At 42.2% G+C, this 24,106-nt stretch overlaps 1 protein-coding gene and 1 pseudogene across 1 annotated transcript; one reads left to right on the forward strand and one right to left on the reverse strand.

Annotated features, from left to right (window-relative positions):
• The first annotated feature begins 17,657 nt into the window (after positions 1-17,657).
• On the forward strand, positions 17,658-19,062 carry LOC119843059 (annotated as a pseudogene).
• Positions 19,063-21,589: 2,527 nt separating this feature from the next.
• Positions 21,590-22,633, reverse strand: LOC119842510 (olfactory receptor 14A16-like). The gene has a single exon (XM_038370773.2). The coding sequence runs from the start codon at positions 22,592-22,594 to the stop codon at positions 21,641-21,643; it is 954 nt and encodes a 317-aa protein (XP_038226701.1). The 5' UTR covers positions 22,595-22,633; the 3' UTR covers positions 21,590-21,640.
• Between the last annotated feature and the right edge of the window lie 1,473 nt (positions 22,634-24,106).

Below are 24,106 nucleotides of genomic sequence, written 5' to 3' on the forward strand. Positions count from 1 at the left end.
CTATGAAGACAAATGCAAAGTACTCCACTTAGGAAGGCACAATCAGTTGCACATATACACAATGGGAAATGACTGCCCAGGGAGGAGTACTGTGGAAAGGGATCTTGGGGCCATAGTGGATCACAAGCTAAACAAGAGTCAATAGTGTAACACTGTTTCAAAAGAAAAAGCAAACATCATTCTGGGATCTATTAGCAGGAGTGTTGTAAGCAAGACACAAGAAGTAATTCTTCTGCTCTATTCCACGCTGATTAGGGCTCAACTGGCATATTGTGTCCAGTTCTGGGCACCACAGTTCAGGAAAGATGTGGACAAATTGGAGAAAGTCCAGAGAAGAACAACAAAATGATGAAAGGTCTAGAAAACATGACCTATGAGGGAAGATGGGGGGGGGGAGAGGGAGAAGGAAAGGGCTTGTTTAGTCTGGAGACGAGAAGACTGAGGGGGGACACGATAAGCAGTTTTCAAGTACATAAAAGGTTGTTACAAGGAGGAGGGAGGTAAATTGTTCTCATTAACCTGTGAAGATAGAACAAGAAGTAACGGGCTTAAATTGCAACAAGGGCAGTTTAGGTTGGACATTAGGAAAAACTTCCTAATTGTCAGGGTAGTTAAGCACTGGAATAAATTGTCTAGGGAAGTTGTGGAATCCCTATCTTTGGAGATTTTTAAGAGCAGGTAAGACAAACACTGTCAGGGATAGTCTAGATAATACCCTTTTAACAAAGTTAAAATAATTTTCTAACCTCCGATAAAGTTAGGTGGTTGCTTCAGATATTGATGGAAAATACAAGCTTTTTGGGAGAGGAAGAGTTATTTTGTACGTTTGCAAACTCCCTGATGATTAGTTCTCCACAGAATGTTTACATCCTTTCTGAGGTCATGTGAAAAAGTCACACATGAGCTACTTTCTGAGGAACAGTTTATGATCCCATGGGTGGTGGAACATTCTGTTCAGCTCACAGTTGCTATCATGCATTACATTTGTTCTTTGTTCACATTCGCTTGTACTAACAGAAGAAACTTCCAGTATGGGCAGGCTGTTCCCATAACTGCTTCTGCATGTGGCCTCTTACAGCTCTTTCTGAAGGACTAGCATTTGGTGAGGATTACCATACACTCGAGACTGAGACAGTCAGGTTTATTCATTCAAACCTTTCTTTGAACCAAAAGCAAGGCCCTGCACGTTATAATTACCATAAAAGCCATGAATGACAGATATACAGAAAAAGATATTGCCCAATTACCTTCTCTTGGGGTGTAGTCACTGTCGATTTTTCCTACGAGGGTCTGACTATTCCCTTACACTCTAGCATATTTATACCTTTAGACGTTATCTGACCGTCCAATCAACATTAAGCATTGTGTCTTACCTAACCCATAGTATGTACATGTGCAGGCTTCAGTTTACAAAACTTTTTCTGTCCATGCTACTTTCATGTCATCGTGTCCCTTTTCCAATTGGTTTATTTACTTGGATCGTACCACTCAATATAGGGACTTTTCTCTTTTTCACAATACAAGGACTTTTTGGCAATACCTTTTATGTATTGTACTGATTAACTTCCTTTTATCTATGTCCTTCAACACAATACAAAACACCTTTGTCTTACCCAGCCACTGAAAGCATTGTTTAAACAAGTCTCTACACCCGGACGAATTTCGCAAACAACACTCATGTCAAGCAAAGACTTGGCTGAAGCCAGTTAGCTTAGCATAAATATTACTCTGGCCTGTCCACATTTATTCACCATACTAGACTCATGTGTAGGACTCTTCCAACACCAGGCACTGGTCACTGTTACAGATGCTTTCCTTAGACTCTTAGCACAGGAGCTAGCAAACAGAGCTATAAACAGGGGAGTTTGAGTGGGAGTTCTGTTGGAGGAGAAGATTAACAGGATTTAGGTGGGAAGGCGATGACAGATACAGAGGCAGCTGTGGGAGTGACTCCTGTAGTGAAGGACACATTGAGGATGACTGGATGTGGAAGCTGTGGTATGTAAATGATCCTGGAGGGGGGAACCGGTAAGAGTTTTTTCTGCATGAAATGTCGTCTGATAGAGCTGATGGAGGAAAAGATCCGAGGTTTGGAGATGCAGGTGGAAAGTCTGGTTGAGTTTAGGAAGGGGTTTGAGCAGATGATGGAGCAAAGATATGAGGTATCTGAAGGGAAAAGCTCAGACTCACAGATGGAAGCAGGGCTGGGGAATTTTGAGGAGAGACTGGATGAGGAAAGTGGTCAGTGGAAACATGTGACTCAAAGAACCAGGCAGAGAAAAAGACGGGCTAGTGAAGGAGAAATAGAGCTTAGGAACAGGTTTGCAGAGTTGGAAAATGAAGAAGGGGCTCAGCAGGTACTTGTTGAAGGTGGAAGGGTAAGGAAGAAGAGAAGAGAGGCTAGTCCTATAGAAAAAGGGGAAGAGTCAAGGGAGACTACACCAAATATGAGCCCCAGGAGGATACAGGATGGGTTGAAGAAGATTGTAAGGGAAAATAGGAATGGAAAGAACTTGCAGCCATAGGGAACAGGGGAGAGACTGGAGAATAGCACTGTCACCAGGAAAAGGCAGGTCTATGTGATCGGGGATTCTTTATTGAGAAGAATAGACAGGCCTGTAACTAGAGCTGATCCTGAGAATAGAAGGGTGTGCTGTCTTCCAGGTGCTAAGATACGGGATGTAGACCTGAGGTTGAAAAGGATCCTAAAGGGAGCGGGAAAGAATCCCCTAATTATCCTTCATGTGGGAACAAATGATACGGCTAGATTCTCGCTGCAAAGTATTAAGGGAGACTATGCTAGGCTGGGGAAGACACTTAAGGAAATTGAGGCTCAGGTGATCTTTAGCGGGATCCTTCCTGTTCCTAGAGAAGGGCAACAAAGGTGTGACAAGATTATGACTGTCAACAGATGGCTTAGGCAGTGGTGCTATAAGGAGGGCTTTGGGATGTATGGCCACTGGGAGGCATTCACGGACAGAGGTCAGTTCTCTCGGGATGGACTTCATCTGAGTAGGGAAGGAAATAGACTTCTAGGATCGAGGCTGGCACAACTGATAAAGAGAGCTTTAAACTAGTAATTGGGGGGAGATGGATGGGAGATGTCCAGAAAATCTCCACGCCAGATTTTAGCATTGAGAGGGAAGAAGATGAAGTAAGAAAGGATACAGCCGTGAGTAGGAGAATGTATATAAGGAGCGAGGGCGGTGTGGATACTAGTCTAATAGGTTATACTGGCTGTAGAATGACTGTGCCTAATAGGGTACAAAATGTGAGCGAGGCCAAACAGCAAAAATTAAGATGTTTGTACACCAATGCGAGGAGTCTAGGTAACAAAATGGAGGAACTAGAGCTACTGGTGCAGGAAGTGAAACCAGATATTATAGGGATAACAGAAACATGGTGGAATAGTAGTCATGACTGGACTACAGGTATTGAAGGGTATGTGCTCTTTAGAAAAGACAGAAACAAAGGTAAAGGGAGTGGAGTAGCATTGTATATCAATGATGAGGTAGAATGTAAAGAAATAAGAAGCGATGCAATGGATAAGACAGAGTCCGTCTGGGCAAAAATTACATTGGGGAAGAAAACTAGTAAAGCCTCTCCTACGATAGTGCTTGGGGTGTGCTATAGACCTCCGGGATCTAATTTGGATATGGATAGAGCCCTTTTTAATGTCTTTAATAAAGTAAATACTAATGGAAACTGCATGATCATGGGAGACTTTAACTTCCCAGATATAGACTGGAGGACCAGTGCTAGTAATAATAATAGGGCTCAGATTTTCCTAGATGCGATAGCTGATGGATTCCTTCATCAAGTAGTTGCTGAACCAACTAGAGGGGATGCCATTTTAGATTTAATTTTGGTGAGTAGCGAGGACCTCATAGAAGAAATGGTTGTAGGGGACAATCTTGGCTCAAGTGATCATGAGCTAATTCAGTTCAAACTAAATGGAAGGATTAACAAAAATAAATCTGCAACTAGGGTTTTTGATTTCAAAAGGGCTGACTTTCAAAAATTAAGGAAATTAGTTAGGGAAGTGGATTGGACTGAAGAATTTATGGATCTAAAGGTAGAGGAGGCCTGGGATTACTTTAAATCAAAACTGCAGAAGCTATCGGAAGCCTGTATCCCAAGAAAGGGGAAAAAATTCATAAGAAGGAGTTTCAGAATAGCAGCCGTGTTAGTCTGTATTCGCAAAAAGAAAAGGAGTACCCGTGGCACCTTAGAGACTAACAAATTTATTAGAGCATAAGCTTTCATGAGCTACAGCTAAGTGAGCTGTAGTTCACGAAAGCTTATGCTCTAATAAATTTGTTAGTCTATAAGAAGGAGTTGTAGACCAAGCTGGATGAGCAAGCATCTTAGAGAGGTGATTAAGAAGAAGCAGAAAGCATACAGGGAGTGGAAGATGGGAGGGATCAGCAAGGAAAGCTACCTAATTGAGGTCAGAACATGTAGGGATAAAGTGAGACGGGCTAAAAGTCGAGTAGAGTTGGACCTTGCAAAGGGAATTAAAACCAATAGTAAAAGGTTCTATAGCCATATAAATAAGAAGAAAACTAAGAAGGAAGAAGTGGGGCCGCTTAACACTGAGGATGGAGTGGAGGTTAAAGATAATCTAGGCATGGCCCAATATCTAAACAAATACTTTGCCTCAGTCTTTAATAAGGCTAAAGAGGATCTTGGGGATAATGGTAGCATGAGAAAAGGGAAGGAGGATATAGAGGTAGATATTACCATATCGGAGGTAGAAGCAAAACTGAAACAGCTTAATGGGATTAAATCGGGGGGCCCAGATAATCTTCATCCAAGAATATTAAAGGAATTGGCACCTGAAATTGCAAGCCCATTAACAAGAATTTTTAATGAATCTGTAAACTCAGGAATAGTACTGAATGATTGGAGAATTGCTAATATAGTTCCTATTTCTAAGAAAGGGAAAAAAAGTGATCCGGGTAACTACAGGCCAGTTAGTTTGACATCTGTAGTATGCAAGGTCCTGGAAAAAATTTTGAAGGAGAAATTAGTTAAGGACATTGAAGTCAATGGTAAATGGGACAAAATACAACATGGTTTTACAAAAGGTAGATCGTGCCAAACCAACCTAATCTCCTTTTTTGAAAAAGTAACAGATCTTTTAGATAAAGGAAATGCAGTGGATCGAATTTACCTAGATTTCAGTAAGGCATTTGATACCGTGCCACATGGGGAATTATTAGTTAAATTGGAGAAGATGGGGATCAATATGAACATCAAAAGGTGGATAAGGAATTGGTTAAAGGGGAGACTGCAACGGGTCCTACTGAAAGGCGAACTGTCAGGTTGGAGGGAGGTTACCAGTGGAGTTCCTCAGGGATCGGTTTTGGGACCAATCTTATTTAATCTTTTTGTTACTGACCTTGGCACAAAAAGTGGGAGTGTGCTAATAAAGTTTGCAGATGATACAAAGCTGGGAGGTATTGCCAATTCGGAGAAGGATCGGGATATTATACAGGAGGATCTGGATGACCTTGTAAATTGGAGTAATAGTAATAGGATGAAATTTAATAGTGAGAAGTGTAAGGTTATGCATTTAGGGATTAATAACAAGAATTTTAGTTATAAGTTGGGGACGCATCAATTAGAAGTAACGGAAGAGGAGAAGGACCTTGGAGTATTGGTTGATCATAGGATGACTATGAGCTGCCAATGTGATATGGCTGTGAAAAAAGCTAATGCGGTTTTGGGATGCATCAGGAGAGGCATTTCCAGTAGGGATAAGGAGGTTTTAGTACCGTTATACAAGGCACTGGTGAGACCTCACCTAGAATACTGTGTGCAGTTCTGGTCTCCCATGTTTAAAAAGGATGAATTCAAACTGGAGCAGGTACAGAGAAGGGCTACTAGGATGATCCGAGGAATGGAAAACTTGTCTTATGAAAGGAGACTTAAGGAGCTTGGCTTGTTTAGCCTAACTAAAAGAAGGTTGAGGGGAGATATGATTGCTCTTTATAAATATATCAGAGGGATAAATACAGGAGAGGGAGAGGAATTATTTCAGCTCAGCACCAATGTGGGCACAAGAACAAATGGGTATAAACTGGCCACCAGGAAGTTTAGACTTGAAATCAGACGAAGGTTTTTAACCATCAGAGGAGTGAAGTTTTGGAATAACCTTCCAAGGGAAGCAGTGGGGGCAAAAGATCTGTCTGGTTTTAAGATTCTACTTGATAAGTTTATGGAGGAGATGGTATGATGGGACAATGGGATTTTGGTAAGTAATTGATCTTTAAATATTCAGGGTAAATAGGCCAAATCCCCTGAGATGGGATCTGAGTTACTATAGAAAATTCTTTCCTGGGTATCTGGCTGGTGAATCTTGCCCATATGCTCAGGGTTTAGCTCATCACCATATTTGGGGTCGGGGAAGGAATTTTCCTCCAGGGCAGATTGGAGAGGCCCTGGAGGTTTTTCGCCTTCCTCTGTAGCATGGGCCATGGTTGACTTGTGGGAGGCTTCTCTGCTCCTTGAAGTCTTTGAACCATGATTTAAGGACTTCAATAGCTCAGACATGGGTGAGGTTTTTCATAGGAGTGGGTGGGTGAGATTCTGTGGCCTGTGCTGTGCAGGAGGTCGGACTAGATGATCAGAATGGTCCCTTCTGACCTTAGTATCTATGAATCTATGACTCTAACAACAGGGTGCAAATTGGTGACAAATGCAATGTTGATATTTCTCCACCACAATGTGGGCAAAGACTTACTAATTCATATCACACAGGTCATCAACTCACTATATCAACTGTAGATTTCTATCAAACCTATGTCTTTGGTCCTGTGTCCCATGCTTGAGATGAGGAATCGAATTCAACCAGTACACTACTGAAGACCTCCTTAAGTGATACTGTGAGGGTTAGGTGTAAGGTAGGTACTTCTCTGCACAGGATGATTTTCACCCTAAGGCGTACAGAATCTGCCCACTGGCTCTGAACTGGAACAAGTCACAATTTCTGTATTCTAGCCACAAACACACATGCTCTCATCTTTGCAGCTCATTTACATTTAGGAGTTCTGACGTATCATGTCGAATGGGGTGTCCATGTTGCCAAGCCTAGTGATGTTATCATGAATCTCTCATGGAGTTGAGGGCCATAAAGTCACAGATCCTGATTCTCTTCTCATATGTATTACTCTATTATGGGGAGTAGCTTCTGCTTTAGGGGCCAGTCCTGCCTCAATTAAGTCCATGCCAAAGTGGACTGGTATTTTCAAATGTGCCTAAAGGAATTTAGGTGCCCAAATCTCATTAATTTAAATGGGAGTTGGAAACCTAACTCCCTTAGTCGCCTTTGAAAATCCCAGCCTAAATCTCTGTAAGGGGAAGGGAGATCAGGTGCATAATTTCAGCAATTATTTTACCCCCAACTTAAATTTTATTCAGTCCTTAGCCCAGCACATTCCCATTGTATTTACCGGGATGATGCCTGATATTGCTCAGTAATTTCCACACCCATGTGGATGGCAAATGCTCTGAGCAGTTCAGGATTTCATGAGCACAATGACAACCCAGTGGAACTGGATGGGCACTAGGGCTGAGATCCTCAAAGGTATAAAGGCACTAAAGAGACAAACAGGTGCCTAGCAGGATTTTCAAAAGCACCTTGGTGTCTAACTTCCATTGAAGTCCCTAGAATTCAAACTATACTACATTCAAGCACACTAGGGAGCCTTAGGGTAAAATTTCCTAAAGCACCTAGGTGACTTAGGAGCTTAAGTCTCATTGGCTCTTTAGTCAATTAGCTGCACTTGAAAATGTAACTGTCAATCCTATTTTCAAAAGTGATTTAGGGCCAGATTAGTTGAGGTATTTAGCACCTACTAGGATTTTCAAAAGCACCTAGGTACCTAAAACATTGATTTCAATGTATGTTAGGCAACTAGAAGGTTTGAAAATTCCACTAGGTGCCTAAATACTTTTAAAAATCTGACCCTTGGGCAACCCATTGCCTTGTGGCAGAAGATGATGCAATAGGCCTGAAAACCATCGTCTGAGATGCCCCTGGCTGCCTCGGTAAGGTCGGTCAGGAGCTCCTGGGCAGACATGGGCGTAGGGACTAAATTAGGAGTAACTCGACCAGGTCATTCTCTTTAGTCCCGCAGGCAGTCCTATTGTACCATCTTATGATGAGCAACCAGGAGATGTGGATGGCTTGCAATCCTACTGCACCGTCTGCTGCCAGCCAAAGATGTAAAAGATAGATGGAGTGGATCAAAACAAGAAATAGACCAGATTTGTTTTGTATGCATTTGCTCCTCCCTCCCTCTGTGAAATCAACAGCTGACAATCATTTTGGTGAGGTTTGTCAGGGGCACCTTGAAAAATTTAATGAAGATTCAGTCCTTCCTGAAATACTAGAGGGAGGGATAGCTTAGTGGGTTGAGCATTGGCCTGCTAAACCCAGGGTTTTGAGCTCAATCCTTGAGGGGGCCATTCTGTGTGACAGTTGTTTTTGTTTCTCCTTGATGTAAAGCCACCCCCTTTGGTTGATTTTAATTCCCTGTAAGCCAACCCTGTAAGCCATGTCGTCAGTCGCCCCTCCCTCCATCAGAGCAACGGCAGACAATCGTTCCGCGCCCTTTTTCTGTGCAGACGCCATACCACGGCAAGCATGGAGCCCGCTCAGATCACTTTGGCAATTAGGAGCACTTTAAACACCACATGCATTATTCAGCAGTATATGCAGCACCAGAACCTGGCAAAGTGAAACTGGGCGAGTAGGCGACGTCAGCGCGGTGACGAGAGTGATGAGGACATGGACACAGACTTCTCTCAAAGCACGTGCCCTGGCAATGTGGGCATCTTGGTGCTAATGGGGCAGGCTCATGCGGTGGAACACCGATTCTGGGCCCGGGAAACAAGCACAAACTGGTGGGACTGCATGGTGTTGCAGGTCAGGGACGATTCCCAGTGGCTGCAAAACTTTCACATGCGTAAGGGCACTTTCATGGAACTTTGTGACTTGCTTTCCCCTGCCCTGAAGTGCATGAATACCAAGATGAGAGCAACCCTCACAGTTGAGAAGCGAATGGCAATAGCCCTGTGGAAGTTTGCAACGCCAGACAGCTACCGGTCAGTCGGGAATCAATTTGGAGTGGGCAAATCTACTGCGGGGGCTGCTGTGATGCAAGTAGCCAACGCAATCAAAGATCTGCTGATATCAAGGGTAGTGACCTTGGGAAATGTGCAGGTCATAGTGGATGGCTTTGCTGCAATAGCACTCCCTAACTGTGGTGGGGCCATAGACCAACCCATATCCCTATCTTGGCACCGGAGCACCAAGCCAGCAAGTACATAAACTGCAAGGGGTACTTTTCAATAGTGCTGCAAGCACTGGTGGATCACAAGGGACGTTTCACCAACATCAACGTGCTATGGCCAGGAAAGGTACATGACACTCGCATCTTCAGGAACTCTGGTCTATTTAAAAAGCTGCAGGAAGGGACTTTCTTCCTAGAGCAGAAAATAACCATTGGGGATGTTGAAATGCCTATAGCTATCCTTGGGAACCCAGCCTACCCCTTAATGCCATGGACAGTAGTCAGGAGCTGTTCAACTACAGGCTGAGCAAGTGCAGAATGGTGGTAGAATGTGCATTTGGACATTTAAAAGTGCTCTGGCACAGTTTACTGACTCAGTTAGACCTAAGCGAAACCAATATTCCCACTGTTATTACTGCTGCTGTGAGCTCCACAATATCTGTGAGAGTAAGGTGGAGACGTCTATGGCAGGGTGGGAGGTTGAGGCAAATCGCCTGGCTGCTGCTTACGCGCAGCCAGACACCGGGGCTGTTAGAAGAGCACAGGAGGGTGCAGTGCGCATCAGAGAAGCTTTGAAAACCAGTTTCATGACTGGCCAGGCTACGGTGTGACAGTTTTGTTTGTTTCTCCTTGATGAAATCCCCCGCCCCTTGGTTCACTCTATTTTCCTGTAAGCTAACCACCCTCCCCATCTCCCTTCGATCACCACTTGCAGAGGCAATAAAGTCATTGTTGCTTCACATTCATGCATTCTTTATTAATTCATCACACAGATAGGGGGATAACTGCCAAGGTAGCCCAGGAGGGGTGGTGGAGGAGAGAAGCTCCAGGAAGGGTGGTGGAGGAGGGAAGGACAAGGCCACACAGCACTTTAAAAGTTTAAAACTTTAAAACTTATTGAATGCCAGTCTTCTGTTGCTTGGGCAATCCTCTGGGGTGGAGTGCCTGGATGGCCGGAGGCCCCCCCACCGCGTTCTTGGGCGTTTGGTTGAGGAGGCTATGGAACTTGGGGAGGAGGGCGGTTGGTTACACAGGGGCTGTAGCGATGGTCTGTGCTCCAGATTCTTTTCCTGCAGCTCAACCATACGCTGGAGCATATTAGTTTGATCCTCAAGCAGCCTCAGCATTGAATCCTGCCTTCCCCCATCATGCTGCTGCCACCTTTCAGCTTCAGCCCTCTCTTCAGCCCACCACTTACTCTCTTCAGCCCACCACTTACGCTCTCCAGCCCGCCACCTCCCCTCCCAATCATTTTGTGCTTTCCTGCACTCTGACATTGTCTGCCTCCACACATTCGTCTGTGCTCTGTCAGTCTGGGAGGACAGCATGAGCTCAGAGAACATTTCATTGCAAGTGCATTTTTTTCGCCTTCTAATCTTCACTAGCCTCTGGGAAGGAGAAGATCCTGTGATCCTTGAAACACATGCTGCTGGTGGAGAAAAAAAAAGGGACAGTGGTATTTAAAAAGACACATTTTATAAAACAATGGGTACACTCTTTCACGGTAAACCTTGCTGTTAACATTACATACATAGCACATGTGCTTTCGTTACAAGGTCGCATTTTGCCTCCCCATGCCACGTGTCTAGCTCCTCCCTCCTCCCTGTGGCTAATAGTGGGGAACATTTCTGTTCAGCCACAGGCAAACAGCCCAGCAGGAATGGGCACCTCTGAATGTCCCCTTAAGAAAAGCACCCTATTTCAACCAGGTGACCATGAATGATATCACTCTCCTGAGGATAACACAGAGAGATAAAGAACAGATGGTGTTTGAATGCCAGCAAACATACACTGCAATGCTTTGTTTTACAATGGTTCCCGAGTACATGCTACTGGCCTGGAGTGGTAAAGTGTCCTACCATGGTGGATGGAATAAGGCTGCCCTCCCCAGAAACCTTTTGCAAAGGTTTTGGGAATACATCCAGGAGCGACCATTCACCTCTCTGGTTTTCTGGTAGGCTTGCCTCAGCTCAGTTTCAGGCGGTACTGCTTCGGGTCCCTGTTATGGCCTCTGTCCTCATGCCCTGGAGATTTTGACAAATGTTTTGGCATTTTGAAAACTGGAGACGGAGTTCTGAAAGCACGATTCCTGCTCCCCATTCAGCGATCAGATCCCGTACCTCCCAGTTGTCCATGCTGGAGCTCTTTTGCAATTCTGGGACTCCATCTGATCCCTCTGCTGATGAGCTCTGCATGGTCACCTCTGCGCTGATGACTCTGCACTCACCTGCAGCTTTCCACACTGGCCAAACAGGGAAATGGATTCAAAAGTTCGCGGGCCTTTTCCTGGTCTACCTGGCCAGTGCATCTGAGTTGAGAGCACATCCAGCGCGGGTCACAATGGAGCACTCTGGGATAGCTCCCAGATGCCAATACCATCTAATTGCATCCACAGTACCCCAAATTCGACCCAGCAAGGCTGATTTCAGTGCTAATCCCCTTGTCGGGGGTGGAGTACGGAAATCAATTTTAAGAGCCCTTTAAGTCGAAAAAAAGGCTTCGTCATGTGGACAGGTGCAGGGTTAAATTGATTTAATGCTGCTAAATTCGACCTCAACTTCTACTGCAGACCAGGGCTAAGGTCCAGCACTGCAAAATGAGGTACACTTATTTTGGTTTATAATTTCTTCTTTTGTAAAATGGGGATAATGATCCTGACTCCGTTTGTAAAATGCTTTGAGATCTACTGATGAAAAGCATTGCACAAAAGCTAGGGATTATACTTAATGAGCATTGACAATTAAGCACTGTCTGGTACATAATTCTGTATGAAATTCTTGTTCTGTTCTCACTTATAAGTTAATATGTCATGGATAGGCTTGGCAGCATTTTATTTTTATTATTTATAATTTTGATGGGTACTATGAATGTTTATTTTTAAGCATTTTCTCCACTTTTTATTTATTTCAATGTTTACAGTTGCACAAAATTATGGGGGTGGGGAGTGGGAGACTGTCAGACAAATGATAGTTGACACTGAGATTCAAAAAGTGAAAGCTCTATAAACCATTAAACTATAAATTGTCAAGATCACGTGTTAAACTATAGAAAGTAAATATCCTTAATTCAACAGATCATACCTGTTTTTACTGTTCATTCACTAATCCATTTGTAAGCCTAATTCAAAAGTCTAAATCGCCGGATTTTGACTCTAATAAGTTCTCCGACAGTATTTTTCTTACTTTGCCTATCTGTAAATTTTGAGTATTATCGATGGAAATACATTTTCATCAGTGTGTGTGTGTATGGTGAAATCAACATTTACCAACATTCACCAATACAAATCTAATCCTTCCAAGCCTAGTCATGACTTCTGTTCCTTGGTTGTTAGAATTTGATCCTGGACAAAATGTAGAATCAGTTTTAATGTTTGATACAAAGCGGGAGATTGTCAAAGGATTTTCAGTGAGAGTTGGGCCACAGAATTGCCCTCTTTGCCTCTGAAAATCTTCACCAAAGACAAAAATCATGATCATGGACTCAGAAGAAGACACATAAATAACCCCAGTTTTCCAAAGATGTGTGTTGGGAACGGTAGCTGAGTTTTGAAATGAGTTGGAAAATGAAAAGTGAGGGAGGATCTAGGAGACAAGATTAGGAGTTCAATGTTGTGCTGGAATTAGAGATTATGATTCTCTGCCTTGGAATATACCAATGTAAAATGTTCATTGTAGAGCCTTTGAGGAACAAAGACAAGTCCTGCCTGCCCCAGAGCACAGCAGAGATTCATGAAGGAGAAAATAGCAGAGGACAAGACTGATCCATTTACCTTAATACTAGAAAAAAGGAAATTTTCAGGGAAACTGGGATATTTTTCTTCCTATTCTTCTTCATGCTACATTCCGTAGATCTGTTAAAATGGGATTTGCACATCAGTGATTCTCCAGAATGTGAGTCAAGATCATCCCTTAAATATGGACATCCAAAATCAAGGGAAATTCTACATGCCATGTGTCCATAACCTAATGGAGTTCAATGGGTATTGGGTACCAAACTCTCTTGAAAATCCCAGCTAACAGCATGGAGGGACTTTTGACAAGGAATAGCACTGGCTGAAGATTGAATGAAGAATTAGTAGATCAAAAGTGCCATCAACATTTCAAATGTCAATGGGAAAAATGATGAAATGATTATGATCCCCTTCCCCTGTTTCTTGACAAAGTCTAGTTGTAAGTAGTAGCTGATAGAGGCTTAGGGAGATAGGGGAGGTGGTAATAATTATTCAGGCATTAGGATTCTGACTTAAACATTCAAGGAACATCCAATAATGCATTTTAACTGTTTAACTCCATGAGCATCTCTTGTGACCTACAGAATTCAAGACTGGGGTAGAGATGGAAAACTGATTCAGTGTGTTGGTTTTCATCCTCTGAGTCCTGGATTTCCCTATTGCTGCTATTTGCATACAGAAGGAAGCATCCACTCCTATGGATGATGAGATTGTTTCTCATTAGGAGGACTGAGAAGAACAGAATTCAATACAAAGTATCCTTTGTTTCTCCAGATGTTTAGAAAATCTGTGGAAAATGAATTTGGTCACTGTGTGGGGTGGGGTAATATTTTCAACAGCAGCTAAGGGCCAGATTTTTAAAGGTATTTAGGCACCTAGTGGGATTTTCAAAAGCATCTAGGTGGCTAAAACCCACTCAAATCCACTAGTACCTCAGGAGGATGTTAAACAGAAGCTACTAAAGTTAGACATTTTTAAATCAGTAGATCCAGACAACCCAGATAACCAGGAGTTTTAAAAATACTAGCTGAGGAGCTCACTGGGCCTTTACTGTTGAAACACTGGAAGAAAGCTAATGTTGTGCCAATATTTAAAAAGCGTAACTGGGAGGACCAAGGTAATTATAGACCTGTCAGCCTGATAGGCCTATCAGGCAAGATAATGGAATGACTGATTGTGAGGTTATTGACATAAGCTGGGACTGTATAGATCACTGTTGCAAACAAAGTCCTGTAGTGGCACCAAATCTTGTATAAAGGGAGAAAAATAAGGTGTCTAAGATAAGATTATGGTTTGCTGGTTATGATTATGCTGTCTATTTGTGTGTATTATTTTTGTAGTTAAAGTTATGAATATTGGCTCTATACTGTCTGTATTTCAAACTTAAGCTACGCTTCTCCGTGACACCCCAGACAAGTTGGTGTCAGCTCTGCCTAGCCTGCTTGATGGCCCATTAAGGACCATCAGCTATACAACTGACCCATTGAGAGAAGGCAGACAAGCCTTGGGACTCCGCAAGGTATGCAGGGACATGCCTTTGGACAGAACTCTGAGGTTTTTCCATGCCATGTGTTGGACAGCTTGTCTTTGACACAAAGAAAGAAAGACCACATGGCATGAGAATATAAAAAGCTGCTGAAGCTCCTCCATCTTGTCTTCAGTCCTACTTCATACCTCTGGAGGAACTTAGCTACACTGAAGCTTTGAACCAAGGACTGAAAGACGCATCCCAGCTGTGGATGTACTCCAGAGACTGGATTTGAACCTGCCATTTATTCTATCACTGCTGCAAGCCTGAACCAAGAACTTTGCCATTACTGTATGTCATTGATTTCATTTAAACAATTCTAGCTCTCATGTATATCTTTTCTTTTTATGAATAAATCTTTAGATTCTAAAGGATTGGCAACAGCGTGATTTGTGGGTAAGATCTGATATGTATATTGACCTGCGTCTGGGGCTTGGTCCTTTGGGATCGAGAGAACCTTTTTTCTTTTACTGGGGTATTGGTTTTCATCACCATTTATCCTCATAACGTGTGGCACTGGTGGTAATACTGGGAAACTGGGGTGTCTAAGGGAATTGCTTGTGTGACTTGTGGTTAGGCAGTGGGGTAAAAGCAAAGTCTCTGTTTGGCTGGTTTGGTTTGCCTTGGGTTGTAACTGCCCTGCTTGAAGCAATTTGTCCTGAATTGGCACTCTTAGTTAGGTCCCGCTAGAACCAGCATTGTTACACTGATAAGGGACTCAATTCATAAAGAAATAAAGTAATATAATTAATGTCATTTAACATGGGTTTATGGTAAATAGATCCTGTCAAACTAACTTGGTATCATTTTTGATGACATTACAATTGTGATTGATAAAGGCAATGGTATTGATATAATAGACATCTCGATAGCATTTGACTTGTTACTGCATGACATTTTGACTAAAAAGGATACAAAAATAACATGGCACACAATACATGGACTAAAAGCTGGCTAACGGTTAGGTCTCAAAATGTAATTGTAAAAGGGAATGGTCATGGAACAGATATGTTTCCAGTGGGGTCCAACAGGGTTCTGTTCATATCCTAACGATATTTAACATTTTTAATGCTATGGAAGATGACATAAACTCATCACTGATAAAGTTTTCAAATGACACAAAAATGAGGAAGTAGTTAATAATGAAGAGGACAGGGCTACAGAGCGATCTGGATCGCTTGGTAAGCTGGGCACAAGCAAACAATATGATTTTACTATGGCTAAATGTGAATGTATACACATACTAGGAACAAAGAATGTAGGACATACTTGCAGGATGGGGAACTCTATTGTGGGAAACAGTGATTCTGAAAAAGATTTGGTGGTCATGGTGGATAATCAGCTGAACATGAGCTCCCAGTGTGATGCTGTGCCAAAAGGACTAATGCAATTCTTGGATGCATAAACAGGAAAAAGACTATCTCCAGTTCTCGTGTCATTAATTCAAAAAGGATGTTGATAAATTGGAGAGGGTTCAGAGAAGAGCCATGAGAATGATTAAAAGTTTTGGAAGCATGCCTTATAGTGATAGATTCAAGGAGCTCAATTTATTTAGCTTAACAAAAAGAAGGTTAATGGGTGAATTAACCACAGTCTATAAATTCCTTCATGGTCTCTTCAGTCTAGCATAGAAGGGGATAACACCATACAATGGCTGGAAGTTTAAGATAGGCAAAATCAGTCTGGAAATAAGGCGTACAGTGAGAGTAATTAACTTTTGGAGCAATTTACTAACGGTCATGGTGGATTCTCCATCACTGAGAATTTTTCAATCAAGATTGGATGTTTTTCTAAAAGATCTGCTCTACAAATTATTTTGGAGAAGGTCTATGTCCTGTGTTATACAGAAGGTCAGACTAGATGATCACAATGGTCCCTTCTGGCTTTGGAATCTATGAATCAATGAAATCAATGAGTTTCGGTACCTTGGTGTTTTTGAAAATCCCACTACATGCCTAAATACCATTTAAAATCTGGCCCTGAGTGACTTGAGAGCCTAAATCCAATTTTCAAAAGAGCTTTAATCTTTCAGAGCCAGATTTTCAAAAGTATGAAGTTGTCTAAAGCTTCAGATAGATGCTTAGTGGGATTTTCAGAAACACCTATCCAGATTAGGTGCCTAACCTGCTTAAGCATTTTTGTCAGTCTGCACCGTTGACATCTAAACACTTTTGAAACTCTAGCTCTTAGGCTCCTAAGCAACTTACATGATTTTGTAAAGGGATTTAGGCTTCTATATCATTTAGGCACTATCATAAATATAAAGTGAAGGGTAACCACCTTTCTGTATACAGTGCTATATAATCCCTCCTGGCCAAAGGCAAAACCCTTTCATCTGTAAAGGGCTAAGAAGCTAAGATAACCTCGCTGGCACCTGACCAAAATGACCAATGAGGAGACAAGATACTTTCAAAGCTGGAGGGGGAGGAACAAAGGGTCTGTCTGTCTGTGTGATGCTTTTGCTGGGAACAGATCAGGAATGCAGCTCAGAACTCCTGTAAAAAATTAGTCAGTAATCTAGCTAGAAATGCATTAGAATTCCTTTTGTTTAATGGCTGGTAAAATAAGCTGTGCTGAATGGAATGTATATTCCTGTTTTTGTGTCTTTTTGTAACTTAAGGTTTTGCCTAGAGGGATGCTCTATGTTTTGAATCTGATTACCCTGTAAGGTATTTACCATCCTGATTTTACAAAGGTGATTCTTTTACCTTTTCTTTCATTAAAATTCTTCTTTTAAGAACCTGATTGCTTTTTCATTGTTCTTAAGATCCAAGGGTTTGGGTCTGTGTTCACCTGTACAAATAGGTGAGGATTTTTATCAAGCCTTCCCCAGGAAAGGGGGTGTAGGGTTTGGGGGGATATTTTGGGGGGAAGATGTCTCAAAGTGGGCTCTTTCCCTGTTCTTTGTGTAACACGCTTGGTGGTGGCAGCATAGGGTTCAAGGACAAGGCAAAGTTTGTACCTTGGGGAATTTTTTAACCTAAGCTGGTAAGAATAAGCTTAGGGGGTCTTTCATGCAGATCCACACATCTGTACCCTAGAGTTCAAAGTGCGGAAGGAACCTTGACAGGCACCCTTGCAAATTGTACCTGTGATGTCTAACAATCCATGTAACAAAGCTTCTCCTGAATTATGATCTCTTGTATCTTGACAGATGGAGCCTGTGACTGGAATAGAGAAGGAAAACCAGTCCAAGATAGAGGAATTTATCCTTCTGGGCTTCTCCGGTAGTCAGTATTTGCAGATCTCTCTTTTTGTGGTGTTTACCATGATGTATGTCCTGACAGTTGCAGGAAATGTTGCCATCATATTCCTAGTGAGGGCCAGCCATCAACTCCACACTCCCATGTACTTCTTCCTTTGAAACCTCTCCTTGCTGGAGATATGATACACCACAGTCTGTGTCCCCAAGACCATTGCGATTTTCCTGGGGAAAAGCAGAACCATCCCCTTTAGTCGCTGCATCCTGCAGATATACTTCATTTTCTCCCTGGCCTGCACAGAATATTTCCTCTTCTCTGCCATGGCCTGCTCTCTGGCTATTTGCTACCCATTGCACTATAGCACCATCATGAACAGCACCTCTTGTCTGCTCAGCTGGCCCTTGGCTCTTGGGTGTGTAGGTTCCTGGCTATTTCTATCCCAGAATCTCTGATAGTTAGGTTGTCCTTCTGTGGCACTAATGTCATTACTCATTTCTTCTGCAGCATAGATTCCTTAATTATTCTCTCCTGCACAGACACCTATGTGATTGAGATGGTAGCTTTTATCATCTCGATCATAGTCATCCTGGGATTATGTTCAATAACTCTGGTCTCCTACATTTACACCATCTCTGCCATACTGAGAATCCCGTCAGCACATGGCCAGCAAAAGGCCTTTTCCACTTGCTCTGCCCATCTCACTCTTGTGATTATATGGTACAGCTCCACCATCTTTCTGTATGTCAGGCCTTCCAAACAGAATACCTTGGACATATTTTCTAAGATATTTAGGTGTCTAAAGATGCAGATAGTTGTTTAGTGGGCTTTTCAAAAGCACTTCAGCAGATGAGGCACCACATCCCATTGATTTCAGTGGTAGCTACAAATACTTTTGAAAATCTGTCCCTTAAAATCTCTCGAGAGGTCTCAACAACAGCCCATTGGCATCAGTGATCATCTTTCAACTGAATTAAATGGCTTTTAGATCAGCCCTATGTGGACATTACTTTTAGCAATTCACATTTAGGCCCCCATCCTGAGAGATCCTTACTCAAGTGCTAAATTATATTATTTTGAGTAGTCCAATTGACTCTAATAGGATTACTCACACTAGGAAAGAAAACTTGTGCATAAAGCGTGTGCAGGATCAAGACCTTAGTGACACTGGATCTGCACTCAGAAGTTTGTCCTAAGTTTAAATTTGTAGCAATTCAAAACTCAGAGTTTTCATTATCTGTGATGTATGACTGATTGGCCAACTCACATGACATTGTGTCTGTTCCCTGCTTCAATAGCTGAAAAACTATTAAACAGCAGACTAAAGAACAACATACAGGAAATACAGAATGATGAACAACATTGGTGGATTTTTTTTTAATTAGTGAATATTTCAAAAAATCAAACTTATTTCCCTTTTTAAGGGTTCTAAGTTTGGGGGTCCTACATGTTGGTAAATGGAAACAAGTCAATAATGTTTTGTATAAAGTTTTCCATTTAAATGTTGTTAAAAATTTAAATGAAAAATTTAATTAAAAAAAGAAAACAAAAATTCACTAAATCAACAGGTCGTTACAAAAATTTTCATTTTTGAAAATGGTCATTTTTCAACAAAAAGGAATTACAAGGGAGAAGTTCAATTAATGGGGTGATCAATATGTTTTCACAGAAAGTGTTTTTTATCAAATGAACTTGATTTAACTGTGACATTTCTGATTGATAAAGGCAATGGTGTTGATGTAATAGATTTGGATTTTTCTAAAGGTTTGATTCAGGGTAACATCACACTATTTAAACAAAATAACACTACACAAAAACAATAGTAAATTGATTAAACACTGGCTAACTGATAATTCTCAAAACATAACTGTTGATGGGAACTGTTGATTTTAATGGGTGATAGACACTTAAATGCTTTTGAGAATCCCACTAGGTTCCTAAATACTTTTACATATCTTGCCCTTAATGCATGACTTATTTGTATTTTTGTATATTTGTATCAAGACCAGTCTTATCATCAGAGTATAAATAAACTTTAACTTTTACCTTTGTATCCCCCTACCTCTTGGAAAGTGTTTTACTTATTAAGGCTGGGGATTTCAAAGGAGTGTAAAGACATAGGCTGGGTTTACCAAAGGAATCTGAGAGACTTTCAATAGAATTTTTGCACATCTGTCTCTTTGGCATCTTTGGAAGTCCCAGCCATAATTAGAGCTGGTTGGAATTTGCATTGTAGAGGAAATTCCAATATTTTGAAATTGGTTTTTATCCCAAATCTGGATGAAAATTTAAAACGTGCTGATACAGACTAATATGGCTACCACTCTGAAACTTGTATTTAGCTGTGACATTCTGAATACCTTTCCCAGACCCGAAGAAGAGCTCTGTGTAAGCTTGGAAATTTGTCTCTCTCAACAACAGAAATTGGGCCAATACAAGATGTTACTTCACCCATTGCTCGGAAAACCCCATCAAGGAGATGATATACGGGCACACCCAATAAATGAGAAAACACTGACAACATTGTCTACCCAAACACTCAGCATCTCCCCAGGCAGGGGCACCAGAATGGAGATGGGGGGACAGGGGGCCATGGCCCCATCACTTTTAAAAGTGGAAGGGCTATGTTCTCCCACTTTTGACTGGCCTTAAGGGTAAGTGATGGTGGGGAGGGGGCAGAGAGGAGGAAGCGTGGGGAAGGGCCTTAGGGGGAAGAGCCAGCTCGAGGTCGGGGCCTCAGGTTCAGGTGTCGGTGGCGCCCCCACTTCTAGGGATCTTCCAGCGCTCCTGTCCCCAGGCACTCCCACCTCATAAAGAAACAAATCAATCTACCAGTAAAAAAAAACCAAAAAAACCAGAAAATAAAATTAAAAAAATCTGAGAAAGAAGCAAGAACCAAACAACTGCACTGATACCACAATCATATTTTTTACCCTGACTGGAAGAACAAAAAAAGGAATGGACTCTCTGGCTCCTCAGGGTCTACTAGGGGCTTTGCTATGGCTACTGATTTTATGTGGAAGGTGCTCAGATAGCATGGTAAAGGGTGACAGTGTGGAATCCTATGATAGATAGATAGATTAGATTAGATAGAACGAACTCCTGCAAGTCCTTCTTACATGGGATTATGGCTGGCACCTGACACAGGGTAGGACTCTGAACTTAAATAGGTCCCCATCTCTTTGTCATGTGCTAAAATTAAGACTTCCAGACCCACCAGCCATGCTCTCCCCGCCCCCATCACTTCCAGACTCCCTATGCAGCAAAAAATTTGTTCCATGCAGCAGGGACTGTGAAAGGCAAAAAAAATCAAAGGCCCCAGACTTCAGTCTTGATTTCTCTGAGTGATAGTCCTTCAGCAAAGTAACATGCACCTTTCTCAGGTAGGAAAGCTGCCATGAACAAAGAGTGATAGACTGCTATTGAGCAAGCCCAGACTTCTGCAATCACCATGTCAATATTTAGCCAGATAGCAAAACACCGAATTCATGATCTGATGCTGCCATATCCCATTCTGTCACATCAGCAAACAGAAACCCAAAAGCCACCATATCCCAAGCAAAGTTTTGACCCCAAAAAAGGAGAAGACCCAGAGCCTCCATGAAGTCCACTGGGTACTTTCTAATGGCTACTGATTTTATGTGGAAGGTACTCAGATAACATGGTGAGGGGTGGCAGTATAAAAGCATGAGATAGATTTTCATCTTACTTATACTGGTATAAACCTAGAAAAACTCCACTGACTTAGTGGAGTTAGTGTGGATTTACCACTATACGTATAGCACTTTGCATAAAAAAATAACACACCATACTCTTATGGGGACAATAATGTCATCAATTGATTGTATTTGTAAAAAAAACACAGATAAAACCATGTTCATCAGAGAAACGCAGACATTTTATTCTTGTTGAATAACCTCCACCCAGTCAGTTTCCTCAGGGAAGCTTTGATTTCCTTGTTCCTTATGCTGTAGATGATCGGATTCATAACAGGCGGCAGCACGGAATAGAGAACAGCTACCACGAGATCCAGAGCTGATGGAGAGCTGGAGATGGGTTTCATGTAGGCAAAGACAACAGTGGAAAGAAACATGGAAATTACAATGAAGTGAGGAAGGCATGTGGAGAAGGTTTTATGTCGGCCCTGCTCAGAGGGGATTCTCAATACCGTGGTCAAGATCTGAACATATGTCACAATTATAAAAACAAAGCAACTGAGGGTTAAACACACACCAAATCCAATAATCCCAAATTCACTGAGGTACGAGTTAGAGCAGGCGAGCTTGAGTAGCTGGGGGATTTCACAGAAGAACTGATCCACCATGTTGCCTCCACAGAAGGTTATCGAAAACGTGTTCCCGGTATGCAATGAAGCATAGAGAATTACACTGATCCAGGCACTGGCTGTCATTTGGACACAAGCTCTCCTGTTCATTATAGTCTCATAGTGCAGTGGTTTGCAGATAGCAACGTATCGATCGTACGCCATGATGGTGAGTATGGCGAAGTCGGCTACAGCAAAGAAGATGAGGAAAAAGACTTGGGCAACACATCCAGAATAGGAAATGGACCTGGTGTTCATAAGGGAATTGGCCATAGATTTGGGGATGGTGACAGAGATGGAGCCGAGGTCTAGGATGGACAAACTCATCAGGAAGAAGTACATGGGGGTGTGAAGGTGGTGGTCAAGAGCTATGGCTATGATGATGAGAAGATTCCCTGTCAGGGCTGCCAGATAAAGCACTAGAAACACCATGAAGTGCAAAATCTGCAGCTCTCGAACATCAGAGAATCCCAGGAGAAGGAACTCGGTCACGGTGGTTCGGTTGGACATTTTCTTTCTTAGTTCATCGTGTGATGGCTGTGGAGGGAAGGACAAGAGCAATGGTCAGGGTTATAGTGAGAGAGGAAATGACTCTGATTCCCCTCTCCATGATATCTCATGATGTGAATGTCAAAGGTGCACAGCACTTGTCACTTCCATTGACTGGAGTAGTGAGGGCTCCTCACCACTCACAAACAGAGCACTATACTGGTGCAATATCAGAGGAGTGTAAATTGGCATCACTCCCTTAAAGTCACTGGAGCTGGGTCAGTTTACACCATCTGAGGATCTGGCCCAAGATGTGGCTTGGTCAAATGCAGTATGAAAGATGGAACAAAGTACAACCCAAATTCAACAATTTTAGCCAAAATTATGCCCCTATTGCTACAGACAGCAGGCTCACAACTTGGCCAACTCAACTAAAACACTAAAATGCCAGCACAGTCTGAGTCCCACTTAGCTGAGAAATACAGCACAGAACCACCCAGCTTCCCACATGGCAGCTTTTCTGTGATGATTCCACCCCAACATCCCACATACTGCCAGATGCCTACGTACACGTTGATTTATGGCACCAGATCCCAGCTGCACTTCCACTGCTGGGTGATGATGGGCTGGTCGCATCGCTCAGTTAGTGCTAAGTTGTGTGGTTCCCCTCTGTGACTTTATTTCTCTGCTGTGTGTGTCAGGAGACTTCGGTTCCAGTCTTGCCTCTGTCACTTTGTGACCATGGAGCAGTCACTGCTGCCTCTCTTTCCTCCCCTTCCCTTTGTCTGTCTCGTGTACTTTGAATGTGAACTCTTTTGGGGATGGATTGTGTCTTCCTATGTGCATGTTCTGTGCACATGTTGACAGTATTTTTGTTTAGCAGGCAGCAGTGTGGGACAGAGGCTATGATGGTAGAAGTGGAGATCTGGGTTCTAGTTCCATCAACCTCCTGCATGTCTTTGGGTAGGATAAAGAGCGACAGGCTTTATCTGGGAGCTTCAACTCTCAGGGCTTTAGTTTAGAGAGGTTAGTATGTTTAAAACACTTTCTCTGGGCTACCAACTTTGCTACTTACTCGTTTTTACCATCCTGCAGCTACCTCTTTGAAACAGACAAACACGGTTGCAATAGAGGGAATGGGGTTGAAAATTATGATGTTACTGGACAATATTCATGTTCCCCACCCTGGCTTAAAGCTAAGTTTCCAGTTAGGAGTAGTCAGACAATTTCGACTTTATTTCAAAGGAAAATTCAGTTTTCAGTTGAATATATTTTCATGGAAAGTCTCTGATATTCATAAAAATGAAAACTTTTTTTGATTGTGCCTAAACATTTTCAGGTTCCAACAGTTTTAGGCAGAAACTGTTTGGTTTTCACAATCTCAATGAAAAGTCAATTTTTTCTGGTGGAAAAAAAAATCTGATCATCTCTAGATATCTGCATAATTTGAAAGTAAAAGTCTTAAAGAGTTCTAATTGCAATTCATATTTCTGATATTAAATTTGCCCCATATATTAATACTCTAACATATTT

Source organism: Dermochelys coriacea, chromosome 14 (genome assembly GCF_009764565.3).
Source record: "Dermochelys coriacea isolate rDerCor1 chromosome 14, rDerCor1.pri.v4, whole genome shotgun sequence".
In the NCBI taxonomy this organism is placed as follows: domain Eukaryota; kingdom Metazoa; phylum Chordata; order Testudines; family Dermochelyidae; genus Dermochelys; species Dermochelys coriacea.

Excerpts from the sequence above, each read along its gene's own strand:
- LOC119842510 (XM_038370773.2), bottom strand. The coding sequence starts at position 22,594 with ATGTCCAACCGAACCACCGTGACCGAGTTCCTTCTCCTGGGATTCTCT.